The sequence below is a fragment of the Ursus arctos genome, unplaced genomic scaffold (genome assembly GCF_023065955.2).
Source record: "Ursus arctos isolate Adak ecotype North America unplaced genomic scaffold, UrsArc2.0 scaffold_9, whole genome shotgun sequence".
NCBI classification, from domain to species: Eukaryota; Metazoa; Chordata; class Mammalia; order Carnivora; family Ursidae; genus Ursus; species Ursus arctos.
In genome coordinates, this window is record NW_026623111.1 from 71569172 (window position 1) to 71589488 (window position 20317).

The 20317-nt window shown below is 33.6% G+C and overlaps 1 protein-coding gene across 3 annotated transcripts in view; it reads left to right on the forward strand.

Annotated features, from left to right (window-relative positions):
- The window catches only part of CCSER1 (coiled-coil serine rich protein 1), a 1292599-nt gene that overhangs the window by 864135 nt on the left and 408147 nt on the right, over positions 1 to 20317 (forward strand). For all 3 annotated transcript variants that reach the window (XM_044388078.3, XM_044388079.3, XM_057309745.1), the window contains one exon: positions 10379 to 10423. In XM_044388078.3, coding sequence (XP_044244013.1) covers positions 10379 to 10423 — 45 coding nt within the window. The remainder of the gene's footprint in view (positions 1 to 10378; positions 10424 to 20317) is intronic.

A 20317-nucleotide genomic window follows, 5' to 3' on the forward strand; every position in this document is an offset into this window, starting at 1 on the left:
CAAACAGAATGTGGAGCAGTCAAGAAGTTGGAAGAAAAAGTTAAAAGCATTTTTGGGGTCGCCTGGGTGGCTCAACTGGTTAAGCGCCTGCCTTGGGCTCAGGTCATGATTTCAGGGTCCTGGGATCAAGTCCCTCATCGGGCTCCCTGCTCAGCGGGGAGCCTGCTTCTCCCTCTGCCTCTGCTGCTCCCCCTGCTTGTGCTCTTTCTCTTGCTTACTCTTACAAATAAGTAAAATCTTAAAAAAAAAATAAAAATAAAAAATGCATTTTTTAGCTTCTTTTGGATTTTCATCGAGGTATTACTTAAGAAGGAATTGACAGTGTCAGTATCAGAAACCCTTTGAATGTCATTTAGAATTCAGTACACATAATCATATGTAACTTTACCATTTTATAAACTGATATCCTCAATTCATAACATAGACTCAGTCTTTCTGAACTAAACCTTTTTAAATTTTTAAAATTCTGATAAAACTTAATGATTACTCTAGGTATTGTGATAGATTCCTGTAATCTGTGCTGTTTATTTTAATTGAATTCAGTTTCTACTTCTAAATTTGCATACGGTAGTTTAATGTTCATCCTGAAGTAATCACTGTCATCTTGGCAGAAAAGGGACACTGCCCAGGTGAGAATTGTACTCTAAGAGATATTTTGAATTCAACATTTTTTCTTCTTATAAAGTCTTTGTCCATGACTATTGCTCAGGCACTTGAATGAAAAACATGATGGCACATGTTGGTGTTGTCAAAAGATCTACAGTGATAAGAAAATGCTGAAACCCTTAAAATTATAAATAAAATTTTAAATTTTTGTTGATTTAACTTTAATAGTTATAAATGAATTTATTTTATGTGATAGATCACTAAAGCCAGTACCACTTATACAATTTACAAATATAAACTAATATAGTAGAGATTGAGTGGAACTCTTTAGATACATGGATGAATAGAAAAGCAGATACTCCATTCATTCAACAAACTTTAGCATTTACCATGCTCCAGGCACTGTTTGGGATAAGTTAAAAACATAAGAACAAAAATCCCTGTCTTTTTAAATTCTTAATTTCTAATGTGGAAAGATAGATAATACACAATTACAATAAGTATATACAGTATGTTAACAGGTTTTAAGTGTCCCTGGAGGTGAAATAGAGAGTAAACTATAATATTAAAAAGTGTTGTAAAAGTAGAACTCAGTGGACCTCACTGAGAAGGTAAATGTAAACAAAGACAAGATGCTGTTGGAGTTGGTCGTGTGGCCATCTAGGTGAGGGGCAATCCAGCAGGGATGAACACCTAGTTCAAAAACCAAGGTAGAAGAATGCCTGCTGTTGTCTAAGAACTATCAGGAGAACTGGAATCTGCAATGGAATGATGGGAATGGGGATTAAGAAGAGATGGGAAGTGATCGATGATAGATAGATGATAGCTAGCTAGCTAGCAAGAAAACCATATGCTAACTTAATCCTCTCTTTTGAACTACTTCACTACATTTTTTTTTTTATGTTGCATGGTTAAGAATGTGAAAGGCAGCTTAGTAGACAGATTGATGATTCAATTAGCCTAGTGTAACCAGAGAATAATTTTTTGGATATTTAACGATGCCACATTCCACACTTTAAGTGCTAATCCTGCCCATATCTGTTTAAATTCACAGTCAGACTGATGTTTACCACCATGAGAGAATTCTAAAGCAACCTACCTTTCATTGACAATGTTTCGGGTTACTTGTTTTCTGAAACTGTCTTTAACTTCCTATTTGAGAATTCAATTAACAGATAGAGGTTGTCAGAAATAACATTATATAAAGTCTTAGCAGAGGTTATACGTTGTTGATTTGTCTCATATCTGAAATGGAAGGACATCTCTTCCATTAACGACCACCAAGCTACGAACATCAGAAACACTGAAAATACTCCATTTTCAGGGCAAACTTCATTGTATCTAAGTTCATAAAATATGACGACCTGAGTCCCTGGAGCAGAAGAAATTTAACTTATATGCTATACCAAGATGAGCACTGCTAGGCTCCTGGAGGCATGGAAGTGCTATACTTGTTTAATATTTTAGTTAGTCTAGAGCAATGATCAACACAGACAAACTCTATGAAATGTTATTTACGCCCACATAGTTACATTAATTTTCTTTTAATCTTTGTCTGCCCCAGGAAATATTTCAATTGAATTTTACATTTCTTTCCAAGAAATCAGGAACCCTGGAATCCAATCTCATTTACTCTACCTTTTTTTCCTCACAGTTATTGCCAAAACCTAAATGAATTCAAAACCAAGCATTTATCTTGGATTTACTCCTCCAGTATGTAAAAATGACATGGTTTAAGTAAACTTTAATATAATTGCAGAATTAGGCTTACTCATCTAATGGGCTATTTAGTCATTCATTTATTAAACATATATTTATTTAATTCATAGTTTAATTCATCTCAATACACATAAAAGATAAAGTGATAGTTATTTGTGGAGATAGTATGTCTAGTGGTTGCAAAAGAAACTTTGTAATCATATATTCTGGGTTCAGTACTAAACTCTACCTCCTTCTAGCTGTGTATCCTTAGACAAGTTAATTAACCTCTCTGCCTCAATTATTCTATGACAAAAATGGGAATTAATAATGGCAGTTCCAACATAGTATAATAGTGAGGAATAAATTGCTGTGAAAAATACAAAAAGGTCATGTAAAGTGCTTTGCACTAAAGTGCCTATGTTCTAGTAAGAATTCAATACATGTATGCTGGATTTGTTATAGGCATATGTGTGGCGTAGTTACATTATTACTTAGGAAATACAGGGTGATTTTCCATTTTTAAAATGTGAGACCTTTAGCTGTGAAGAATGGTGAAGTCCCTGAAAATAATGATGTATCTTGGCTTTTGAAAATGGAGATGAGCAATCCAAAGCTGCCCATAAATGGATTACAGTTTCAAAGATGACTAGAACCACTAACTTTGAAAAGAAAAAAGGAAAACAAAGTTTAACACATTTTGACACTTGCTTGTTTTTAGTTTTAGGATTGATTTTAGTCCATATCCTGATAACTGTAGAATTTCAAATAGGCACACTACAAATCTCTGACTTAAAATGTCAATGTTGTATTAAAAAAAAAAAAGTTTCCAATATAAGGGCTAAAAGAGGGATAAAGGAATTACAACGTATTTTTAAACTATGTTCATTAACTTTAAAGGGAGACTGGGCATTATATGCAAGAGTGGATTCTTGCAGTTTTTAAGTAGGTTCAGCAGCCTTGGGAAAGTTTCTGAATTTCTGAGTCTATTCTGCAAACCTATGACTAGTCACAAATCTCAATACTGTCACAAAATGAATCCTAAATAAGGCTAAGGTTAGGAATCCATACATACTACTGAAGATTTTTTATCAGCAATGTAATTGAAACTTGACACTGAACTTCAAGTCCGTGCAGCAAGCTGATAGATGAAATAGCAGATACCCAAATTAAGAAAACCTGAATTTAGGAACCAGATAAGGTTGACAATAGGTGTATCAAGTTGTGTTCAAATTCACTGGAATTTCTTTACTTCTTGAGTGGTTCCATCAGTCTCACTGAGAAGCCGTACAAGATGGAAAGATGCATAGCAAGAACCTGAAAGAGAACCAGTCTGCCTGTCTTAACATTAAAACAGTGCAGATACTAGATTTTAAAGTTCACCAGAGATCATCCAGTACAACTCTTAGATCTTTCCACCCCCACATCATTTTCTTGGTGGGTAAACTGAAATCTATAGTTAACATTGTCTTCATCTTCCAAAATGTGTTTTTCTCCTTAAAATGATGCCTCTGTTTAAGAAGAAGAGATGTGGTCGTAGAAGCAGAGAGGCCAGAAGTGTTTTATTCATACTCTTATCATTCTCTGGGGCCGTATACCGTAGCTGCACAATGAAGCTAACAATAGCAAGAACTAAGGTGGCACGTCATATTTTGTCTAAAGAAATCTGTCCAAAAACAGAGCAGAACAACTACAAGCTCATTTTATCTCAATGTGGGAAAAATGATTTGGTTGTGATATAATAAGGTTATTTAAGAATTGAATGACTCGGGTAATTAGAGCAGTGCTTGGACATAGAGAATTCCCCCAAAATAGTAATTATTTTTATAACTGTACTAATAGTCTCTCATTTGGATAATATCAAAAAGCAGCAACATCTTAAACTACTGATAAAAATTAGTACATATTAGGGTTAACTAGGAACTAACAGCTGTGTTTTATGTGGATTCTGTCATTTATTCCTACGAATTTTCTCAGTTGTACAGCTGTGGAACCTGAGACATAAAATGGTTAAGAAATGCTCCAAAAGTTTTACAGCCTTTAAGACAATGATTTATAATAGAGCTACTAAAGCAATTTGGTAAAAGAAAGATAGTCCTGGATTCAGGACCCACTGACCAGAGTTCGAGCCCTGAATCTGCCACTTATAAGTTAGGTTCCCTGCTGCAAGCCCCGTCATCTGTCAAATGAAGAGGTTGAACTACGAGTTAGTTAAAGTTCCTTCTAGCTCTTTCTTATGCCTTCACCATACCGGAGGCTACATGTGAAAATTTAGTTATTTGTGTCATTTTAAAAATTAATTTTGTTTTCATCTAGTTAAACCTTAACTGCTGTCTACATTTAAGGAAAATCATCACCATGAAATCTGCACAGTACTGGAAAGGAAACATTCACTCCATCTGTTCATTCTATAACTTTCCATATTGGAAAAGCAGATCAACTTAATAGAAGGGTATTGGATACTATACATCTGATTTTTTGCTTATAAGGAATCAGGGGAAATCTTTATGACATGAACAATTTGGGAAGAGTTTATAATCATTATAAAGGAAAATATCTCCCCACTATATTTTAGACAGAGATGCCCTCATACCATAGCATAGTTACTAGGGTAGTCATGCAGACATCTGAATGCTGTTCTGCGAGAGACATTTTGGTAGGAAACTCTATTTTTTTTTTTTTTTAGGTAATAGATTTTCCACCTTAATGCCTTACTAAACCATCTTGATTTAGCACACTGTAGAATATTGCTTTGTTTTGTTTTTACCTACAATGTATGACATTTTGGTTTGATCTCATGTGCTTAATTTTTATCAACACAAAGAGTTTATACTCTCTAGTGAGAACATCTGTATAATGAAGGAAATACATTTTGCTCATTTGTATCGGCCAAAGTATTTTAAAATATAATTTTCTCAAGACATGTTGATTAAATATTATATCTGGACTGTTTAAGAATAATGAAGTGGGTTTTCGTATCAATGAAAATTTTGTAAATATTAATTTTCAGAGTCAACCAGTATACATATACATATTTGTGTGTGTGTATATATGTGTGTGTGTGTGTATATACTTTTACTGTTCTTGTCTACTTCAAGTCTTCCTGAGAGCAAGATTAACTCAGTGAATAGTGTTAAACATCCATTTCTTTCTGACTTATTTCAATATATATTTTAGTGGAGATTATGCAAAATATGAAATGCCAAGTATTTTTTTCATTTAAAAATGTAAAAATTGTGTGGTACATAGCTGAGTGAACACAAAGAAGGAGCTTGGGTTCTTTGAGATTAGTATTTCTTTCAAACATAATTCCTTTTCTTAAATGTTATTGCTTAGTTGAGGGAAACTTATGGTCTGATCTTCCAAAGCACTAAGTTACTGATAGTAAGAGTCCGCAGAAATCAAGATTGATGTAGTTTTCCTAGTAGAAGCTGGAAGTCACAGTTTGCACTTCCCTTAAAAGCTTTCCCCACTCAAACTATCTGACTTTCTGAGTTACGGGCTTAGTCTTACTTTGTACTCAGACTAAGTTCCGTCATCCTTTAGGGCTTCACATCTTCTAGATCACACCTCAAGAATTCTCAGCAAATCTCATTACGCTCTAGATCGTTTGACTTCTTCATTGAGACACAATCTTGTCTGAGGCCCTGTTCGTATGAGGAGAATCCTTTTAGATAATTATTCCTTGCCCATATGGCTGCCAAATTCTTGGCATCAAATTCTCTGACTCAGTTCTTCAATCTTAAGATTGGTCTTTCAATAATTCAGTGCTTAATTATGACCTACCTTTGTACACAGTTTACACATTATACCATATCTATGCTGGCAAGCTTACCCTGTTCCATCCAAACAGGTACACTTTTTCTTAAAGTTCTGACACCCAGCTCCTCTCAATCACTACATTGCCTTGAAGAATCCTCATGGCCCCTGCATGAGTTCCATATTATAATAAATGTGTGCTCTTAAGTATAGAACACATTAAACATTTTGACTGCTGTGAATTTAAAAACACTTGATTAAGGATGAATGGATTAACTTGATATCTAGGCTCTTAAAATATTGGATTAAGTTTTGCTTTTTTTGTACATACTAGCTCTATATTCAGATCATATAATTTAAATCTTGTACGCTTTGATTTTCTCCTTTGAAAAAGTAAGTTTAAAATACATACTTTGACTTCTGCTTCTATTCATGAAGGAGTAATGACTGTATGACTTGCCCTTTTGCTGTAATAGTTAGAAAATTGGACAAAACATATAATACAGTTCTGACACATTAAAAAAATAGAGAAGCACCGTAATGCCTGAGGGAAGGGAAACAAATCGAGAGCACGTACAGTACCTGGATTTCTGCCTGGAGGCAATGTTTGGACCATGGTGCATGGAGGGACAGCCGGGGGGAGAACTTCAGGGTCTTTACATTATATAGCTGGGAGACAAATACCTGAGTTTGGAGAGAACAAGACAACTAGAATTTGTGGGGCAGATAACCACAAAGGAGGGAAAAACACAGAGAAAAAATTCTAGAAACCTGTATCAGTGTAACCCTGAGAATTTTGTTTGCGTAGTGATCTTTACAAATGTAGAATGAAATTTCACGAAGCCAGGTGAAAAACAACTGCCAAAAAAGAATAGTTGACAGAGAACTTTAAGCAAATGAATACCCAGAGCTTTCACAGTTCTGGAAATCTTCATGGGGTATTCAATAGAGAGCGCAAAGGGTCAAGCTTTAGTAATAGGGATGAATCACTCTAACCACTCCTTGAGACCCATCCTAAAAATTTTTAAAAAACAAACAGAAGAATCAGTTAAAATTTACTTGTGGAAGTAAATTAACCATTGTCCAGAATCAATTTTAACTCCTTCTAAGGTAATAAAATTTAACACTAAACAAAATAAAAATCATAATGTCTGGCAACTAATTAAAAAAAAATCATTGGACATGAGAAGAAATAGGAAAATACGACTCATGATGAGGAGAAAATTTGTCAATAGAAAGCCACCTGGAAATGATAGATATTATAACTGAAGACAAGAAGTTCAAAACACTATTAGAAATATAAATATGGGGGCACCTGGCTGGCTCAGTGGGTTAAGCCTCCGACTCTTGATTTCAGCTCAGGTCAAAATCTCAGGGTATTGAGATTGAGCCCTGTGTCAGGCTCTGTGCTCAGCATGGAGTCTGCTCAAGATTCTCTCTTCCTCTGCCCCTCCCCTCATTCGTGCACGTGCACTTTCTGTCAAAACCGAATCTTTAAAAATATATATAAATATGTCAAAGACTTGAATAGAGACAAAAATATATTCAAATTGAAATTTTAGGGATGAAAACTGAGATATCTGAAATAAAAATTCACTAAAGAGATAAATAGCAGATTAGACAGAAGAAAATATCAATGGACTTGAAGTTGTAGCAATATAAAATACACAAAATGAGGCCATCAGGGTCTCAAGAGAAGGACTTTAAAGCAGTAAAGTGTCAGCAGCTGACAAGACAATAACAAGCCATTGAACACTTAATCTGAGTACCAAAATTAGATGGCAGGGGAAGTAGGAAGCAGAAAAATCGTGGCCAATTTTTCCCAAAAATTTTATGAAAGGGTTGTCATGTGAAAAGGTTGTCATGAATACCGAATGAGAAAATGTGTGCAGAAAATATTTTTTACTTCTGCTTAGTCAATATAACATTATCATTGTTTATTGTTTATAAATATGTTCCAGATATTTTGCATTCTTCAAATAAAAGGCATAAAACGGGGACATTTTGTTCAAATTAGTCTATTTAGACACATTATATATTTAATAATGATAATAAAAATTAGAATAAGAGGAGGAAGAAGAAAAAGGTAATTATTATTTTGGGATAATAATAAGGGATATTATTTGGGATAATAAGGACTGTGCCTGGTCCTTTGTTAAGTGCTATACACATACCACTCATTCAATCTTCATAGAAACCCTATGGCATAGCCACGATATTATTTTTCAAGTACAAAATATGAGGTTAAGAGATATTATGTAATTTGTTAGCCTACAGGAGAAGGTGGTAAACCAGAGGTTTAAACCCATATCAGTCTGAATTCAAAAGCATATCATTATACCATTTCCCATATTCTAAAAGCTATGAGCATGAATGGCTCTTTAGAATTTATTTTTAACCTACACTGCCAGGCTTCAGAAATGTTCTGATAATTTATTTTAAATTTTTTTTCTATATGAACTTAGGCTTTTCAAAATGTATTCTGTAAATGTAGGTAATTTTCTACACTCGGAAATCAGGCTGTCATTTATTTACAAGAATAACTGGTTTGCCAGATTGATTCTAGACTCTTTTCTAGAGTCAAGAGAGGAATAGTCTGTTTTTACAAATAAAATGGACTTATTTAATATTTTTGTTAATGTGTGTCTGTCTAAACAATTCAAGAAATGAGTTTTACATATGAAGAGAGAAAATTTTGAAAACTTTTTATAAACCTTGTAACTATAAATGCTGTCACCAAATGAAAAGATACACCTCCTGAGTGAGGTATCACACTTCCCATGACCTATTTAACAAACCACAAAACAGCAATCTTTCTTAAATTCCAAAATAAAAAACTAGAAATGCACTAGTTAAGTCTAGCATATCTTTCTTGTAGGCCGGTTTTCTCACCCAATGTATTGGTGATGATGTAGTATATACAGTTGGGGTTGTGTGCTCTTCAGTTTTCATCAGAAATAGAGAAATATTTTTACTCAGTCAACATTCTTAATGATAATTATAAGATGGTTAAAGCCAGGTTTTCTAAAGCTAAATCAAATAATTTAGAGGCATGTGAAAAAATATTTATGATAAATAAATAAATTAATAATAAGTTAAATAAATCCCAATATTTATTTGAAGTTTTTTCAGTTTTTTCCCCTGATAGTGTTTCTAAAAGAAAGGGGGAAAAATGAAATGTAGATCTAGAATAAAGTAGCAAAATACGTGAGTCCTCATTTATGTCTGTCTTTGGTGTTTGAAAAATTTACTCTCAGTTTTCAAAAACTCTCTCAAAGGAAGCATTTGATTAAAGAATAAGTCCAAATGCCTTCTCTTTAAACATCTGGCAGTTTGGTCATTTTAATAGCCTTATTTCCCCATTACACCTTCGTCCACTCCTTTGTGTCCACTTCACCATGTATGCCAGGTAATCCACCCGTCTTTCCTAGACCTGGCAAAGAGGTACTTCTCAAACTATTACATGCATGTGAACCACCTGGAAAGTGTGTGAAAATGTATGTTCTTGCTCAGTGTGTCCTGGGTGGGGTCTGACAGTCTGCATTGTTTTAAATAATAAGCAACTTTTTATTAAGGTGTAATTGACGTATAACTTTAGCTTCAAGCGTACAACACAATGATTCCGATATTTGTGTATACTGCAGGACGATCACAGTAAGTCTAGTTGACACTCAACACCATATAGTTGCAATTTTTTTTTTCTCGTGATGAGGACTTTTAAGATTGACTATCTTACCAATTTTAAATATGCAGTACAGTATTATTAACTATAATCACCATGATATAGGTTACATCCTCATGGATAGTCTGCATTACTAATGAGTTTCCAGGCAATACATTAGGCACCACACTTTGAGTAGACAGGTTTTTAGAGTATTGTATGAAATAGGTGCTCCTCCTCAGCCTCAAAGACTGTTTGATTCGATCTCCTCTGCGGCTGTATGTGAATGCCCATTCCCAGGCCGACTGAGCCTCTCGCATCCGATGCTCACAGAAAATCCTATATGTGCTACTTGAGTTTTAGACAGCACCTTTTAGATTGTGGTTTCACCAAGGGACAGGCAATCACAGCTAAAACAAATGCTTTACATTTTATATTTACCTCTGATCTTAGGATTTAGCAAGAAATGCACCGGTACCACATTTGAAGACGTACTCAGATACAGATACTGGCGGATGTGTGAGGTAGTCATCTATATAGAAATCTTCCTTGTTAAGTGAATTATTTTACTTCAAAATGTTTGCACTCCTACTAATTACAAATTATTAATTACTTCTTTGCTGACAATAGTATACTTTATTTTTTTTCTTTCAGGGTTTGAACCTGAAAAGACTGGAGGCAGTACAAGGAGGGAGAGAGGTAAGAAAGTCTGAGGGCGAGGGAAAAAGACAAAGTGCTTACAATGCTGCAGTGATGTGGTGGGTGACGGTGACCGATGATCATGGTGGTGATGATGATGGCAATGGGAATGTGTAGAGAGGAAGTTTGTGTACATATAGCCCATTCAGTCTGGTCAAAGCACGTTTTACACATCTACATAAATGCATTGTTTGTGCTTATTTCTCTGAAGCTAGACAAAGTACTGTTTCTCTGGTTACGTAAGGATCGTTTCTGTTAAAAAGGATTTTTGCAGCAGCAGAACCCTCGAGATGGGGTAGCAAAGCCTTTTTAAACCAACATTACAAGGCAATATTTAAAATGCTTTACTGAGAAATTAGTAAAATTCGAACAAAGCAAACATTTTATGACATTTGGGATTCTTCGCTCTCCTATCCAAGGCCATTGGCATATGCTAGAAAGTTGGCATGCATTATTTGATAGTGTAAAGTTGCTTTGGTAAGACTAGCACTTTTAAAGCTTTCTTTAATTATTGTTTATCCCAGATGCTTTATAAAGAGGGGAACTTTAAATAGTATCAAACATAATACTGTATCATGCACATTATATATATATATATGTATATATATATATACATATATATATATTATGATTTTCTAACTCTCAGTGAATGGGCAGACTTAACTTCGATTAAAATTCTTTCCATGCTAAAATGTGTAAATGCTATACTTTGTGATTCGGGTTATTGAGGGTAGGGGAGAGTATAATATTTAATTCTGTAAATCAGTATTTTCTTGTTGCCCAAAAGGTAAGTTTATTTTTAAATGATATTTATTTAATAGTTTTTTGGTAAAAGTGAAACTATTTCATTTTACAAAATGAGACAATAAATATTACTCCCTTTCCATCTGTGGCCTCTCTTCCTGTAAAAAGAGATTTCTTCTGTATTGAGTTACAAAGTATTTTCCCCTTCTTTCTTGCTGTTTTAATTTCCAGTTGTATGTTCTTAGTATTTGGCATTTTAGATCCTTGTACACTTGTTATTTAGGGCTTCTTTCCTATTTATTTGCTGTTTCCACCCAGAATAATCTATTCTTTTTAGTGACACGTAATAATTGGCTCACATTGGCAGAAGAGCTGGAGAAAGTGAAACATAAAAAAGTCTTTAGATATTTTTCATGTTGTAGGAAAGCAAGGACATAAGGATATGGTCATTTGTAAAGAGAGAATGAGGAGTAAAAAGTGTGTACTGTGTAAGGAAGACCTCAGAACCATTTAGTTTTGGGAGGGTAACTACTTTAATCCAGACATAACCAAAATGGATCTACTTAGAGAAAGAATTTAGCTTATCACCTCCTAAGTGGAAAGTTCACACCCAAGCAGGACTGCCACAATTGATCTCTGCTGATCCAGTGCCTTTAAGGAAATAGAATTTGGAGTTACCCAGCTTCTCCCTGTTGTCTCCTACTGCAATAGTAACTATGTGTCCAAAAAGGTAAACTTAAATCCATTTACCCATATAATGGCATTGCTAAATGGTATCAAAATTCATTTGTTTTATCAAGCTTCTGTGTTTTTTTTCATGTTATTTTTAAAAGCCGAATGACCGATTTTTATTGAGCAGTTACTGTTAAATTTTATTGCTTTTTCTTTTCATTTTCTGTATTAGAAATGAAACTTGTGGGTAAAGAACATGTTGATAATGTGTTTTAAATTATTATTTTTTCTTAAAACTATTTTATGATTTGCGGGGAGGTCAAAATTTTAATGATCTACAGTATGATATATACATCTGTATAGAGGGGACAACATGATTTGGGTCTCTCCCTGAGGTTAGTGGAGTGATTCTGAAGAAGGTAAGTTCATCAGATCAGTGAGAGTCTAGTATTCTCTTTGGCACTTGATACTCCTGATCCAGAATATAAACTAAATGGTGACTATTAAAATTCAAAACAACCACTTCACTTGATCTCTGTGCAATACTGGATTAAATGGGCATATCTCTATTTAACCTAACACTCACCTTAGTTTTCCCCATGTTTATAAAACCCTATATATTCTATGGTAAGAGACTTTGGAAGAGTTCAGACAATTAGGTGAAATATTTGTGAAAACTGTTCTGGCAAGTCTCAGGGGTAGGTGATCTATAAACAAAAAGTGCAATGACTGTGTTAAAAGCCTTCTGCTTTCTCTTGCTTACAAAATGTCACGTATCTTTCTGATTCCTATGCACTGTGTTCTATTACGTGTGCTTTACAATGATGTATAGTATACATCCGATTATGTTAATTTGAAATGTGTAAATTTAGAATATTCTTACTCAAAGCCTTCTCTTAGAATTCTTTATCCTAATGCTGTTGTGATTGATGAAAATTTAATAGCAATGATTACTTCTTAAGATTAATTAATTTGTCTCAGTTTAAATGACAGATATTCCCACTAGGTGTTGATGGATGTAATACAGAGGGCCCGTTACCAAATATTTATAAGAAGGTTTAACATTTTAAACAACGTATTGTTTAAAATGTTCTGTTTACTTATTTGAGATAATGACAATGGTTAGAGCATGCATGGAAAATTGAAGTAGGCAGTAATATCCTATTTAGCTAAGTGGTAAATACTATTAAAAAGCTAATTGCTACACAGGAAGACCACATTTAAACACTACGTGCTGTATAACAATATAAATTAAGAAGTGATTAAAATATAAACTACTTTTCCGAAGGAAATGGAGATGGGCGGCACCTAAATCACTTGTATTATTGTGAAATATTTGAAAATAGATATTAGTTGGATAAAAAAAGTTACAAGAGTATTTTTGCATATTTATACATGCAATTTATACTGTGTATAAATTGAGGGGGCTAATCATAATAGATGTTTAAAAAGAGAGATTAGTGGAATGTTGTACAAAATGTGATTATTTAACCGATACTTCTACCTGATCGTAAATGAACTTCCTGCCTCTAGTGAGATCTTGTAACTTAGAGAAAAGCCTCAGTGAAAAGTCATTGGGTATCACACGCAGATAAATCAATGTATCTCTTTTCTCAAGGAACTTCTGTTATCCCACACAATGCTTTTGCTGTTAAATGTAGATCGAATTAAGTTACTACCAGTTTTCTTAAAAGACTGTATACTTTTGTTATTTCAAATGGTATCATATATTCCAAAGTACAGTTTTTGTTTACTAAGTAAAGATTTATCTGTGCATGTATGCATACATTACTAATTTTTAATGGCAGATTGTCTCTATTTCCACCCTACCTCAAAAATACTCAATCATCCATATTCTGGGTATTTAAATCACAAGTCTAATACACATAATATATGACTTTATATCATAGATGAAGATAACTAGTTATTATGGTTAGATATCTAAATCATGGTTGGACATTTAATTTCAGAGATTTTACTGAACGTGGTAAGCTAATATGAGATAGATACAATTGAACTTTCGGGTTGCAGCTGTGTTTTGAAAGTTACAGAGATTTCTGAACCATAGAAGGATTGAAATAAAGTACAAGTGTGTAATGATCAAGGATCACTTTTACATAATTTGAAGACCTCAGACCTCCCAAAGTGATGAACAGAATAAGCAGAGATCATGTTGCCATTCTTTATCTGGAGTTCTGAAAACAAGATTAATAATATTGGTGTTCTTGAAGATTTTGAGTAAATAGTTTCACACTCTTAAAAGACAAATCATGAACATCCTTCTCAAATATCTGAAAGAAATTTAACACTTTAGAAAATTCCTAAAAGCATTCCTTAGGAATATGACCAAAACACATTATAGACTTGTTCATCCCTTTTCTAGAAAAATACCCTGTTGTTTGGAAATCTTTCAGTGAATTATATTTGGCAATGATATAAAAAATCCCACTTGGGGGGATGCAATTACATGCAGATAGATTCTGATAGACACATTGTTAGGAAAAAGTAGACGTTTCAAATTATTAAAACAGCTGATTCGTGAATATGTCATTCTCAAAAAAAACAAAACAAAACAAACATGAGCATGTCTTGCAACGTATCTGTTTTATAGTCCACGATGTTTCATCTTCTCTATTGAACTACAGTATTCCCAGTCCTCTGTCTTTTTGTCTATTTTTGTTTTTGCCAAAAACCATGAATAGGAATTTATGGATGATATGAACTTCCAATATTTAAGAAAACATAGAGACATTAAAAAAGGTAGACTGGAAATCAAATATTTAGTTAAATACTATTTACCCAACCCTACTTTATATTTAAATGCATTATTCATTTAAAACAATAACTTAAGATTTTCTATTCACTTAATTTGCACTTAATCATACGATATTTCTAAAGAAGGTAATTATTTTATTCTGATAAATAGTGGATGTTATGCCTTTGTAATATAGTTGGATAGACTTTGCACTGTTTATCTCTTGGCAAATTACATATTTCTACTTGAAGCTGAAAGTCATTTTTAAATTTGAGCCTTAAAAGGGAGAAAATTTAAAGAATGAGATAAATGATACTCTAGATTTGAAAATAATTTATCTCCCTGGAATATTAGCACAAACATTATTTCAAGCGTAACAAAATAAAAATCACTTTGAATTTTCTTTCCATACATAATTTAATTAGAATTATTAAGCAGATTATTTGAGGTCTAGGTTATTGCTTAAGTTAAGAAAACTCGATATTACTTCTCCTAGGTCCAACAGACCTCTGGAGAGAGTTGTTTTTTAAAAGAATAAAAGAAGGTAAATATGTGAGCACTAAGGATTGAACTACACTTGAAGAAACTGTATTGTTCTTGGAAATAAGAACAGCAAAGAATAGCAAATAGTGTTGAAGCTCCATTGTTCTCTTAAAATCTAATATTTTATATAATTTTGAAATTATAGAAAACAACTACTTTTTGTAGCTTTATTTTGTAGCGTCAAATAATGAATCTTTACCAAGAAACAGATCTTGATTACCAGTTATCTTTAATAATTTTTTTCTGCAAAACTCTCTTCCATTAACATGTTTTCTTCTGTTCAGTATTCAGAATAGACTGTTTCTACTTTTGTTCAACTTCAGCTATCCCATTCTTGGTTGCTGTAGAGTTTGGTAGAATGAGAAATTCTTTTATATCCTCAGTGATAACACAGTTTTGGGAAGGAAATATATATTGGCTACTGTTGTATTCTTTCTTGAGATATAAAAGCTGAGATGAAGATAACTCTTCCTTTTATATCCAGAGTTATTCAGTGGTTCAGTGCTTATAGTTTGCTGTTGAGGAATAACTGATTTATAATTTGATTTTGAGTTGAAGAGACCTTTAAGAACTCAGTAAAAAATAAAATGTTCCTTTTGTTCCCCTTCTCACTACTGACAGACAATATAGGAGGTGAAAGATCTTTGTGCTTATAAATACTATTTAATTGAAAGAATTACATGAGACCTTAATAATTATTCCTGTTTCAAAAGGTGGTTGAAATGATAAAATGAGCTAATATGTACAACATTCTTTGCACAGTGCCTGCCACATAGAAAGCACCCAATAAATGGCAACAATTACTGTTATGTTTTTTCATATTATCTGATATTCCCTTCATTTATTCTTCTGTCAGAGACAGAGTGTCATGTTGCTGGAAGATTTTACTCTCTACATGAACTAGCCTACTCCATGGGAGTCAAAGATATTCAAGGCCTAGCCTGACACTTAAAGGATTTTATATTCTAAATTGGTTCTGAAATGACAAATTACAAATAGGACAACAAAATCTACTTGCAATCCGTTGTTTGACCTCAGAAATTCTTTTTTTTTTGAACCTCAGAAATTCTTAATTTCATATTTTATATCATAGATGAGAGAAAAATGGATTTACATTTTCCACTTAGCATTGTTTGCGGGGAGCAAAAATAAGGCCTGTAAGTTTTGGAAGCTATTTTTCATATCCTTTCTATTCTCTGAGTGACCTTCAAATTGGAATTTGAAGATCTCTTCTATGCTTGTAGACTGTTGATATTCCAAGAGACTATCCAAAAGAAACCTGTTGATTAAGCATAACTAAACTTATTAGATATACTTCCGTAAGAAAGAAAACATCCTCAGTAGTACCTCAGATGAGGAAGAAAATCAAAGAGGTACACTGCATATATCACTTTCTTTTGGATATATTTGATTAGCTAGATTAGATATTCCTTGAGTATCTGGCAATGACAAAACAATATTTCCCAAGAGAAGCAGAAAAAAAAAAAGTGGGAGGAAAGGGGAGCAGTGAGAAGAAGCCAGCTTCAACAGGCATGAAATCATCACCATGGAAGGATAAAGGAGGCCTTACATATAGGAAACCCATTGCAAACATACACAGAGAGCCACACTAGAGAATAGTCACAACATGTTAGAATGATAATTTCAATCCTAGTGAATTTCATCAAGCAAAATCCAACAATCATGTTCTTGACAAAGTTTCCCAAAATTGACTCTGTAATTTCAGATTGTACTAGATGGAATTATGCCAATTAGAGACATATGTATGAGTTAAAATAGCAAGTAATCAGGAATTTGACCTAGAGAGCCAAATATATTGAGAAGACCACATGAAAATTTTGCCAGGACAACTTTCTGTCTTAAGAACCTGGCCTAAGCCCAGGTAGAGAACCTAACAAACCCTGTAACTCTGAGCAAAATTAAACTAAATAGAACCAACAAAGACAAGACTGAAGAAAGTCCTTATAAAATTGGAAAGGATACTCAAGAGCTTTGTCTAAAGGGAAGCAGTACGTCAAAACCTATACTCATGAATAGCTTGTAGCTAGACCTCTTCTTCTTGACTCACGATGGAAAGCCATGAAAACAAACTGCAGATAGTGTTTTCATTCAGGGTAAGACCTTTCAAATTTGATTAGATAATGAAAGGATTATGAAAAAAACATTCTCATTTCTAGGAGGCAGAAACTCTGTGTTTAAGAGGTTGACAAAAAGAACTTAAATGTTAGACCCAATGCAGGGTTTACCTCACTGTTGCTGTCAGACTTCAGTAGCCTCGGAGGATCATGTTTCAAGTAGAGGAGCTTAAGTCAGGTTACACAGAAATTTCAATGAGACCAATACAATTTTTTACTATTAACCTACCAAAATACCACAAAGAAATGAATCTTTTCATCAAGCAAAACTGTTAGTTCTATTACAATTAAAAAGAACACTACATTGACAGTTTTAGTAGGTCTCTAAATAGAGAGGTTATGGAGGATGGGGAATGTGGTGGATATTTAGAAAGTGGTAAGATCCAGGCAGGATGCTTCTAGGCAGAGTTTATGACATGATAGCTTTGCATCAATGTGCACAATAGGTAAAATAAATGAAGGTTCTGACTTCAGGGTTCATAAATGCAACGTATTTTCTTTGTTAAATGTACCATATTTTCTTTGTTTATGAGTCTTTGTTTTCAGAAATATTTGGGTATTTGTAAAGATTTATAATTTTAAAGTGGTTTTTACAAAGAGATGAGGACTAAGAAGAATTATAGTATAAGGATTTGACTTTCTAGTTAATATAAATTTAGATACCTGTTTTTATAAGGAACATATATTGGTTTTAGAATCAGTTTAAACCTGGGGATGTCTTCAGTTGAAAAGATAAAAACAAGTTATGGTTTTATTTCACTGCCTTATATATATGTTTTGAAAGTATATTCTTAAACTCAGGAATTTTTTTTTTGCATTGTTGTTTTTATTTTGTATGTAATTGAATATACAGTTATTTCTTGACCTTTACTTATGTCAATTGATACAAAAGAAATATTCTACTCCAGGTGGTCTAATTAAGTCAGCCTGCTTCCATCAGGGAAGTATTTATTCATATATAAATAAGGAAATCACTTATGATTCCTTTCTTAATTATAAATAGAAGCCAATTGCCACCTCAAAAATCTACAGAAGAAAATAAACATTTTTATTTTTATACTTAATCGTAACTTAGTAAGAGAATATCTTTTGTGTCGATTTATATTTTCATGGAGAACAAATAATCCCCACATAAATGTTCAATTGCTTTTGCTGACTAATGTATTAAAATCTTGTAAAGCTACAAGAACCCACTGCTTCTGTTTTCTGGAGAACTCCATGGCCTTCCTTTTCTCTACTTGGAAGTAGATCCCCAAATTTCTTTCCATTCTTTGGTCATCCCTTCAGTTGATGACAGTTATTTCACATTATGTCTACTTTCTGTTTACATCGTTTGCCAAAATCTGTCACTTTAACACAGTTCTCTAGACATTAATACTCAGCTTAATGGAACGGAGAACTCCTGATTAGTTCCATTGTTGTCCTTTAATTGTATCACAGGACCTCCCTCTGTCCTGAATCCGTGATCACCACATTGTTACTTGATATGTAATCTAAAATTTTTTAAGTAAGATTTCCAATAACAAAATCATATATTTAGAATTCTTTAGCTTCTAAGAAACATTGTGCTGTCAAAATATTGTATGAGCAATTGTTTTATTAGATTAAAAATGTAAAGATTAGAGAACTTCAGACTCATGCAAATGACAGTTGTTTTCAAAATAACAGCTTCAGTAAAATTGCTATGACACACTCTATTAGTTTGCTAAGGCCATTATAGCAAAGTAGCATAGACTGGGTAGCTTTGACAATAGAAAATTTCTCACAGATATAGAGCTAGAAGTCCAAGAGCAAGGCGTTGGCAGATTTGGCTTCTTCTGAGACTTCTCTCCTTGGCTTGCAAATGGCATGGTCTTTACATGGTCCTTATATGGTTTCTCCTCAGGGTGTCACATCCCCCACTGTTTTGTGTGTGTGTGTCCAAATTTCCTCTTATAAAGACAGTGATATTGGTTTGGGCCAACCCTAATGGACTCATTTTACCTTAATTACCTCTTTAATGGTCCTTTCTTCAAATAGTCACATTCTAAGGTACTTGGGATTAAGGATTGAGCATATGAATTTTGGGGGGGACACAATACAGCTCATTACACATACTAAAAGTAATACAACTGCACCATCCATTTCCCTCAGAATCTTCATTTCTGCCTTTCACTTACTTACTCAGGAGCCTCTTGTTCTATCCTGTAACCTTGAAATTTGATTACATTCAAATTCCAACCATCAACAGTAAATAAAAGTAAATAAAAACAATTCCTTTTCTGCAATGTTAATATTAACCCCAAAGGTTTGAAAATGGATACCACCCAAAGGGGAGTTAAAGCTCATTTGCTGACCCAAACCTGACCTGAACTAATACAAGCCTGTTTATAGTCTTTTTCCCCCCCACTTAAAGTGGACATTTATATTTTGCTACAAAAATATCAATACATTTGTACAAGTTACTGCTCCAAACCCTACTTAGGATATGCAAAAGATATGGTATATGCTCTGTATTACTATTTTAAAATTGGAGCAATTCTGAATTACCAGATACATCTGACTTTAAGAATTTCGGATAAGGGACTGTAGATCTACTGTAGTGTACATTTCACTCTAAACCGCTAGAAAAATAGAGTCCTGTGTATTCACCATAAAAATATTTGAATTAACACGTGGTAAGTGCTTATTATGTGTTTATTAAGTATTTAACATTGTTGTAAGCACTTTATACATATTCGCTCATTGAATCCTCACAAACTTTTGAAATAGCCACTACTATTCTCATTTCAAAGAAGAAGCAAAATAAGAAATAATTCAAATAACTGGCTCGGAGTCTTACAATTAGTAAGTGGTGAAACTGGGATTCAAACCTAGAAAGCACAACTTCAGAGTAAAACTTCAACACACCATGACTCAGGAGCAGTGAAATGAGAGATTTACCACAACTGGACATTTTGACTCCTGGCATTCCTCAGAAGAGTTATCTAGTTTTCACTTGCTGAGCAATCATGTTCTCTCTCCCTTTCTCCTTCTCTCTCCCTCCGTCTTCCCCACCCACTGATT